We start from the raw sequence: 9,943 nt of genomic DNA, 5'->3' as shown, positions 1-9,943 counted from the left end.
CCCCCGCGCGAGTTCTCTATTCCGTTTTTTTCTCTTTTTTTCTTCTATTGTCTTTTCTTTTGTTCGGTTTCTGCTAATATCTTTGTATTAACCATCCGTCCTCTCTTCTTTTTGCAGTATAATTATCTGTCATCTCAAAAAGAAAAAGAAAAAAAGTAACGTAATACTATACAAGACTGCACAATCCATTGTGGGGCTCTGATCTGTTAGATTACATTTGTAGGAATATTGATCAAGAAATAAAGCAGGCAAATATTTAGTGCATTCCAAAAACATGATCTTTCAAATAATACAAGAACCATGATTTTCTTGGACTTCTTGTGTACTCTTGTTCAGTAAATTCGATTCTGTCACACATTTATAGGAGAATAAAAATGCAATTAGAATTTGCTAGGATGCTTGCCAAAAAACGCCCCCTGACATGTAGCGATAAGCTCTCCAGTTGTCTTGTTTCTGACTAGAACACTTACTCCTGAAATGGCTCCTTTATGCCCCGAAGTCGTACTGGTAATCTCTAATTCATCCTGCCACCATTACAAACAAAAGGCATAAGCTATGAAGGGAGTGAACCAAAACTCAGTAGAAAGGCCCGGCAGTTTGTTCATAGACATCAATATGCACCGGAAATGCAATGATTTGAAATTCAGATCCCACGGTCTGAGTCACATTCCATGGAAAATAATTCAAAACCCCCCTCTATTCTAGCTGCAGATTGAACTTGAATTAATATTGGCTACTGATATTGGCAGCACCATGTTTCCAATTTGGGACTAACTCGCCTTGTCTTTTACTATTTAATTTGTTGTCAAAAGCTATTACAATTCCCAAAAAGCTCCCAGCAGCCAATTAAATAATTAAAGACAAGGCGAGTTAATCCCATTATCAAAACATGGTAGTGCCAATATCAGTAGCCATTAATATTTTATAAAAAGCATATATGATTATACAATTCACCTAATATACAGAATGATGCAAAATCTCATGATTGTTCATTGTTGATGTTAAATTTTATCTTAACAAGTATTTTTTGATGGGTTATCTTAACAAGTTGATGGAAGAAAAAATGGAACTGCACTTAGTCAAAGGAAAAGGGTTTGTAGTAAGCCGGACTCAAGTCCACCTGCTCCCCCAATGGTGTGACTGGGCATAGCTTCTATTAATGTAACAAAAATAGAATTTTATATATAGGCTTTCTTACATTGGCCTTGGCATTTGATAGATATGTAATCGCTATGTTGAGTGTAACCTTCACTGGAAGTCCATCAGTGGTGATCCCATATCCGCCGATCATATCAACTAGGTATGCAATGGCACCAGAGGACAAGTTTCCTGTAGCATCCTGCCAAAGCTTTGAAAGTCAAAAGAGAAAAACAAAATGCTAACAGTGGATCATTTTGATTCATTTAATTATTTTCCTTCGAGAGAAAAGAATATAAATTCACCAAAGGGGATGATGGATCTAAGAAATTGGTATATCATGCACCAGATCTCCCCATCTCTCTCCCTCCCTCCCTCCCCTCCCTCTCTCTCTCTCTCCACTATGTATATGTAGCTATGTACTATCTTAGCAAGTGAAATTAAGGATGGGTGAGAGTACTGATGGCTTTTCCTCATTTCTTTTACGGTTAACTTCTTATTTCACTGTCCAACACTAATATGAAAGCACTATTTAACTCCTTCACAACTAGCTCCTTTGGATGCTTCAAAATGTTTCTTTTTCACCTTCCAACTGTCATTGCTTCAAATGATCACATTCTCAGGGCATCTTTACAGTTTGCCACTTTGTAGACCAAAGCTCTTTATTTTCAATTTTTCTACCCCTCTATGAACTCAACATCAATAATCTTAATTGCCCCAGGTGATTGTGGAGCAGTTGTCTCTATTGATGTTTCAAGAGGCCCAATTCCGTTTTAATTAATGAGATTTTTCTTCTGTAGCTTTATCCGTATTTGGGTTTATTGAGATCCTCCACTTTTGTCACTGTCTTCTAGTTCATCCTGTCTAGTGGAGTGGTTGTTTCATCAATCTTCTTTTTTCTTTTCCCTATAAATGCATCTTATCCAACAAAATAAAAGATGTAACCGGGACATCGAACTTCATCAGATTGAATGTTCCAGCGTTCATTAAACATTGCAGAAAAATTGAGACACATCAGCACATGAGTCAAATTGAGATACATCATCACATATTATGACCTCACAGTTACACAAATGACATTCAAACGCTGTCACAATTGACAAACAACACAAACTATGGGAAGAGTTTGACACTCTCCAAAAAAGCAGCAACTAAAATATATGAATCCGACAAAGATGGTGGGTGGCAACGGGGCGGGTCGGGGCCGGATGTTGGGGTCCCCTACCCCTTCCCCTCTGCGGGGAATTTCCCCCCTCCCCTTCCCCTTCCCCTCTACGGGGATGGTGGGGAATCCCCCTCCCCTCCCCGCGGGGAATATCTAATCCCCTTCCCCTTCCCCTCCCCGCATCCTTCGGGGACAAAATCCCCGCCCCGCCCCGCCCCCTCTTTGGAACCCAACCAAACCAGCAAACAGAGCTTCTTTCTTCTACGTCCATTACAGACAATATTGTGATGAATGCTATGATTCTATTCATGTGATCAACAAACAGATGGACAAAATCAGAAATGCATGGATGAGACAACAAACATAAATAACAATAGGACCTCATCTTTCAGCAATTTTCTGCATAAATTATGGAATGATAAATAGGAAATGAGCACCAGGATTACCTTCATTAACAGGCAGCCAATGTGCAAAAAGTAACTATTTCAGTAGTCACAATGAACTTTAAAAGTCCATAAGTGGGCGCTCACACACGCAAAATAATGTTCATTAGTTCATTCTGTATAGCATGTTAACTCCCAGATGAGCATGAGAAATGAGAATGGAGAAGAGAACAAAATCAACAAATGACTTATTTCTTTAACTGCAATTCAGTCTAGTGCTGACATGAAACAAATTTCTAGTAGCTAAATTTTTCTTGTTGAAAATCAAAACCTGCAATCCAACCCTGAAATTCTGTTGGCACTACGATTTTTTTATAATTGCATACGCTCAGCGTCTCAGGCTCTCAGCTTGTCTTTATTATTTCAACATCTGTGAAAAGGTTATTATAGTTCCCAAAATGCTCTCAGAAGCTAATTAAAAGGAAAAGACAAGCTAAGTTTATGTTTGGGGGAATCTTGTAGCCGATCCACAGAGTTTCTAGTAGTTTTCCTTAAAAAAAACACTTAAAAATTTACAAAAAAATGGCACTGATTAGCGGGGCGTAGCGGGGCGGGTCGGGGGGGGGACAACTCCATCCCCTTCCCCTTCCCCTCCCCGCACCGGGGAATTTTTATATTCCCCTTCCCCTTCCCCTTCCCCTTCCCCTCTCAAATCGGGGAATCCCCTCCCCAAACGGGGCGAGGCGGGGCGGATCCCCGCTTTTTCGGGTGAAATTGCCAGCCCTAGTGTATTCCAATACAATGAGAAAAGCAGATATAGAAAGTAAAAACAAATATAAATCCTTCGGTATAATCCCAAATGGATGATGAAGCTTATGGCTACATTGAAATAAACTGTACTTTCACTATATCTCCGAATTGATTCGAGTTGCATCTAGTAACGAAGGATTTGTTAGGCATTCATCAAGAAAACGATGGGATTCCTCTTTAATAAGACCCAACAAGGTTCTGCTTATGAGCTAGTGCGTCTCCAACCTTATGCAGATCATTCCTACAAGTTACTGGCTAATTTTGGATTTGACATGCGGAGTTAAGGTATAGAGTGGACTCATTGATCTCTTTTGCAGAGTCAGCGATTGAATTACAGGGTAACATCTGCCCTGAGGCCATAGAGAAGGCCAAGAAGGTGAGGCTTTTAGAGATGAAGACCTGTGTACAGTCATGGGAAGCACAGAGAAGATAAACTGCTCTCTCTGTATGGGAGGGGGAGGGTGCAGTGAAGAACTTCAACAACATCCAAACCTTAAGGACTGGCTCTACATGTTCATATGCTCACTTCATAAATCCTTCGGTATACTCCCAAATGGATGACAGAGCATATGGCTACATTGAAATAAACTGTACTTTAACTGTATCCCTGAATTGATTCGAGTTGCATCTAGGGGCGAAGGTTGGCTAGTGGCTTTTTAATTTATTTTTCTTCTTAGACCATACTTGAAGAAGCCATTTACACATGATTCAAGTTAAGGGTACAACTCTGTTCTTTCCTTCAAACCAGAGAAAACTTGATTGAGTACTTAAAAAGCTCAAAAAAAAAATAAAAAACAAAAAAATTTCCAATACTTAAACCAAAGCAAACTTGATCGAGTACTTGAAAAAATCTAGCAACTATTCAGACCTTAGTCCCAAGTTTATTCTTTTCTCATTACAAATGCTAAAAATCTAGCAACTATTCAGACCTTACCTTAGTCCCAAGTTTATTCTTTTCTCATTACAAATGCTAAAAATCTAGCAACTATTCAGACCTTACCTTAGTCCCAAGTTTATTCTTTTCTCATTACAAATGCTAACGCCAATAGATAAAAGTAAATCTCTTACCCACTTTTTCCTAAATACAAACCCCCTTTATTTTAAAATTATTTGGATTTAGAGTTCCCAACAAACATCAAACGCCTTAGCGATCAATCGGAGGAGTTTTATGGCATCTATGATGTCTAAAATTATTTGCATATTAGTTTATATGCATGTTTTTAAAGTTAAATATGACTATTTACATATAAATAAATAATTGTTATAGTAGGCTTAGAAACGATACAGTCAATGGCTTCAAAAGAGATGTGTAAACTTTAAATTAAAAGAGGGGTGCATCTACAGAAAACTACTTGTCCATAGCCGCCGGAAAGAACCCAAAACTCTCAACAAAAAGCAAAAGAGAAAAATCTTCAAATATAAAGAACAACAAATCTCATAAACCAAGACCCATCTAAGCAAGGCTTTTTTTTTGAATGGCAGCCGATTTTATTACAACAAGGAAAGACCGAGATGGTCAATACAAGACAAACTATCAAGTAAAGAGAAAAAATACAGACAAAGGAGAGTCGGAATGAGGGAGAACTCAAGGAGGAAGAAAGTCAAACAGCTCAAATGCTTCCTTGCTACACCATCTCTAGCTAGTTTATCAGCTACTACATTTTCCGACCTTGTCACATGCTGAAAAGAGATCAAGGAGCTTCCCACCCAATCCGAGATCTCGTCAAAGAAATGAGTAAACCAGTGTTTAAAAACTCCTTGACTCGACAAGAAACTTTCCCGAGTCGACTCCTTTTTACCTTGGCCGCATTCCACATTGCACCACATCCGTATTCCGCGTTTTGCCCTACAGAGTCAATAATCTCCTTTGTCTCTCCCGATTAATGACCGCGTCAATCGCGTTCTTTGCAACGTTCACACCAAGTCGACAAGGATTTTTCTTGACCGCGTTCGGCGTCAGATCCACATTTTTAAACATTGGAGCAAACCGCCAAGGATATGAATGAGAACCCCTCAGCATCTAATGACTCCGAGGGAATCGCCTTCCGCCACAACCTTATCCATGAGATCCCTCTCTAATTATATTAAATGTTATGCACTTCCGCCTCATTAGAATCAGTGACTCCAGTAAAGCCCGCAAAAGCCGATCTCACATACCCTATCTCATCTCTAAGCACACCCCCAAACCAGGGTTCCCCAAACTAGACCCATCAAAATTAAGCTTCATTAGACCCATTCAAGCAATGTTTTGATTGCAAGAAAAACATTTACGACGATTTTTTCTTCTTCTTGGGATTCTTTTCTGACTACAATTTAGAGGAAAAAGATATGATTATGGCTAATTTAGCGGATATTATGAATCTCGGAGTAAAAATTAGGAAATTTTAGAAATATTTTTCCTTTCCAAACTTTTACAGAAAATTCCTGCAATCCAAACAGCACCTTAGATAAAGATTAATCTTGCAATCTCCTGGTGCCTATGGCAAGGTCCAACAAAATCTTGGATCCTTACGAAGTGAAAATATGCAAAATTCAAATCTCTAATAGAGAGAGAGAGAGGTCTTACAGTGAGGCGTGGAGGGACCTTCAAGGTGCAGGATATGAAACCGGGTTCGATTCGGTCGACTCGGATGCCACGGAGGAAGAATCCATCGAAGAAAGTCAGCCTTCCGACTCGGTGAGGAATAATGTTGAGTTGGGACACACCCTCCTTTTCTTCCTTCTTTAGAGACAAAAATTCCCTCGCCTTCTCCATCTCTCTCTGTTTTCCTCACCGGATCTTGTGAATTTTCGCTTAAAATTTGTTTTAACATCATGTTTAACCAAGTCTAAAAGAATGGAAATTTGGTCAAACGGGCCCTTAAAATATCTGAAATAGTGAGAAAGACCGAAATGGAAATTTGGTCAAACGGTCCCTTAAAATATCTGAAATAGTGAGATAGACCGAAATACCCTTCCACCCTCAAAATACACGTTAAGCCATAAAAAAGGGTTGAGGACCAATTATCAATGGGGGACAAACATTGGCCAAAATTATCAACTGGACCCATGCTTTTCAAAAATTATCAATGGGGGACAAAAGAAGTCTTGTCAGTAAAAGCTGGACGAAAATGCCCTTTGGCATTTACAACACATTTTGACCTTGGTTTTTCCTTCTTCCCTCTTCTTTTACTTTTCCATTATCACCTTTTTTATTTTTTACCCTACCAGTCATCTTCCTCCTTGTTCAGCTACCATTGTTGTTGGCAAATCTTGAAAACTTGAATGTTGAGTTCTTACCATCCATCTATTTGTATTTAGGTTTTGTTTGTTTTTTTTTTTAGGGTTTTGCACTATTTTTCATTCCTCTGTTTCTGATTTATCTTGTTTAGGGTTTAAGCTATTTTTTAGGGTGAGTTCTGGAGATAATAAATGGATGGCTTCACTCACTTTTTTGGAAGACAAGTGGTTGTATAAAAAAAAGTTGATGTAATACATGAATGGATGGCTACACATTTTTTGATTTACTTAAATTTTTTTTTTTTGTAATACACAAATTGGGATGTAATACATGAAGCACATTTAATGAAAACAACATCAATTTCTTTTGTTATTTCTATCACGAGCAGAATTGTAATGCCATATGAAGAGTTGCTATAGGCATGGGGTTTTGTAGCAGAAGGGGTTTATCAACTCTCTAGAAGGGGGTTAGTAACTCTCAAAAGTAGGGTTACCAATTTCTGAATGGGCTTATCAAGTGCTTGAAAATTGGCCGAGAGTTCTGGAGTTTTGGAAGAGCGTTTTCAAGTCTCTAGGAATGAGGTTATGTAGTATAAAAATGGAGTTACGAATGGGGTGATCAAGTCCCTGAAAATTGGCCAAGGATAATAGAGTTTTGGAAGGGGGTTTTCAAGTCTCTGGGATTGGGGTTATCTAGTATAAAAAATGGGGTTACCAATTTCTGAATGGGCTTATCAAGTCCTAGAAAATTGGCCGAGGGTACTGGAGTTTTGGAAGGGGGTTTTCAAGTCTCTAGGATTGGGGTTATCAAGTATCAAAATGGGGTTACCAATTTCTGAATGGGATTATCAAGTCCTTAAAAATTGGCCGAGGGCACTAGAGTTTTGGAAAGGGGTTTTCATGTATTTGGGATTGGGGTTATCTAGTATCAAAATGAAGTTACCAATTTACAAATGGGCTTATCAAGTCCCTTAAAATTGCCCGAGGGTACTGGAGTTTTGGAAGGGGGTTTTCAAGTATCTGGAGTTGGGGTTATCCAGTATCAAAATGGGGTTACCAAATTCCGAATGGGCTTATCAAGTCCCTTATGACCACGTTTTTACTTCCTGTTTTTTTTCACTCGTTCATTTTCACGTTTTTTTCTTTCTACCGTACGATTCATCTTCCTCATCCTCCATTGAAAGGGAGAAGGAGAAATGCAAAACCCTAAAACAAATGAAAAACAAAACCTAGATATTGAGAGATAGATGGGAATGAACTCATGTTTCAAATTTTCGAGTTTTCCCGCCTCCAATGGTGGCTAAATGATGAAGAAGATGACTGGTAAGGTAAAAAAAACAAACTTGAAAATAAAAAAGTAAAAAAAAAAAGAGGGAAATAAGAGAGAAAAGGGAGAAGTGGAAAACCAAAATGTGTTGCTTAAGAAAGGGCATTTTCGTCCAGCTTTTAATGACAAGACCTCTTTTGTCCCTCGTTGATAATTTCTGAAAAGCATGGGTCCTGTTGATAATTCCACCTAATTTTTGTCCCCCATTGGTAATTGATCCAAGGGATAAAAAAGTGTTCCCTTCTTTTTCTACCAATCATTTACCTTCCCCAATCCCCATTAACGCCTGGAACAAAAAAAGGAGAAAAATGTGAGTTTTATTTTTGTCCTCTTAGGGTTTGTGCTTGTAACCCCTAATATCTCATTTAATGTGTTTGATAACTCTGTCTTTTTATGATGGTGTATAAGGGTGTATTAAGGGTTTATAAGGGTTTATAAGTGTTTTTAATGTTTGATGGCCCTACCATTGAGTTGAACCCTTGTTATGTATTTCATAACTGCCGTGATTAGGGTTGTCTAAGGGTTTATAAGGGTTGATAAGTGTTGTTAATGCTTGATGGCCCTACCATTGAGTTGAACCCTTGCTAGGTATTTCATAACGGCCATGATTAGGGTTGTCTAAGGGATTATCCAAAAAATAATCCCTTGTTTTTTTGCTTTGATAATCCCATAGAAAACCTCATTTAGGTACTGGAAACCACCTTTTAGTCCATGACCCTATTTTATTCCAATCTATCCAATTAAAAACACCCTAGATAAGCTCCATTAAGCCACAACTTTATAGCCCATTTTACAGTCTTGAAGTTTATGTTAGAGAGTTTAGAACCCCTGTGTGAAATTATAGAAAAATGCCCGAATCAATGGTTTCTCTTCTTTTACACTATGATGGACATTTGAAGGATGAGGTTTCTTGGGACTATGTCGGGGGGAGGAAGACATTGTTATCGGTTTCTCGCCGAATTAATTTTGATGAATTTCAAAGTGCAATCCAAAGAAGAATTGGTATAACAGAAATGAATGTTTTACTATCGATCAAATGTTGATACGTTGTTGATCCATATATAATCATTTTAATTGACGTTGATGATGATAATGTCCTTCAAACAATGTTGAGGATGTTTGACAAAGACATGTTCAATTCTGTGATGATATGCATAACGAAAACCATAAGTGAGAACGGTATTAATTCATTGAATTCGTCAATGCTTCCCCCAAACAATATTTGTATTAGTAGAACCTCTATTAATCCTAGCATTCCATCTACTTCGATTCCGCTCCAAGAACGTGCACGCGAACGAAAAAATGTCAAACTTTGCCCGCGTTTTGAAGTGGACTTGCAAAAAGACTACGAAAGTGAATTTGTAAGTGAAGAGATCCTTGATACCAGTATAGGAGGTGGTCCAGGAGAACGCAGCATCAGATACTTTTGTTCTTTGGTAATCTTTCAAAACTTCCATAGTTCAAATTATGAATTAATCATATGGATTGAGGCTGATTATATATTTTCGAACTATACAGGTCTCAATTTGACTTAAATGAAACATTAGCAAGTGGTTTGCATGCTAATCATGTTACCGGAGGTACAGATGAGTTACAAAATGTTGTAGATCAGCACAGCATAAGGTATTTTTGTTGATTGCAATCGGTGTGTTACCGGACGAAACACATCTGCGAGAAAAATATCTAGGAATTTTATTGATTGCAATCGGTGTCGATGGTAACAACGGTTTATATCCATTACCATTTGGGGTGGTGAAGACGGAGAATGAAGATAGTTGGGAGTGGTTTCTGAAGTTGTTGAAAAGGCACGTATTGCCAGAGCAGATGAATGTATTCACTACATGCTCCGATCAGCAGAAGGGGTTGTTGCAGGCAGTGCCTACAGTATTTCCCAATTGTTAT

The 9,943-nt window shown here is 38.3% G+C and overlaps 1 protein-coding gene across 1 annotated transcript; it reads right to left on the bottom strand.

Annotated features, from left to right (window-relative positions):
- Positions 1 to 240: 240 nt before the first annotated feature.
- Positions 241 to 6,307, bottom strand: LOC143878445 (uncharacterized). Its single transcript, XM_077380734.1, has 3 exons — positions 6,062 to 6,307; positions 1,199 to 1,339; positions 241 to 524 (listed from the first exon to the last, which is right to left on the bottom strand). Exons 1-3 carry the CDS (start codon positions 6,248 to 6,250, stop codon positions 381 to 383), a joined length of 474 nt encoding a protein of 157 aa, XP_077236849.1. The 5' UTR covers positions 6,251 to 6,307; the 3' UTR covers positions 241 to 380.
- Positions 6,308 to 9,943: the final 3,636 nt, after the last annotated feature.

This window comes from Tasmannia lanceolata, unplaced genomic scaffold (genome assembly GCF_043159265.1).
Source record: "Tasmannia lanceolata isolate RefF3 unplaced genomic scaffold, GAP_Taslan_0.1 ptg000006l, whole genome shotgun sequence".
NCBI lineage: Eukaryota > Viridiplantae > Streptophyta > Magnoliopsida > Canellales > Winteraceae > Tasmannia > Tasmannia lanceolata.
Note: the sequence above shows the minus strand (reverse complement) of the source record. Positions and strands in the feature narration are given on the sequence as shown.

Bases quoted from the DNA above. Each gene is read 5' to 3' on its own strand.
- LOC143878445 (XM_077380734.1), bottom strand. From the start codon at position 6,250: ATGGAGAAGGCGAGGGAATTTTTGTCTCTAAAGAAGGAAGAAAAGGAG. The intron at 1,340-6,061 runs GTAAGACCTCTC...AAGCTTTGGCAG, and splicing joins AGGTCCCTCCACGCCTCACT to GATGCTACAGGAAACTTGTC. The intron at 525-1,198 runs GTAAGAAAGCCT...TAATGGTGGCAG, and splicing joins TATCAAATGCCAAGGCCAAT to GATGAATTAGAGATTACCAG.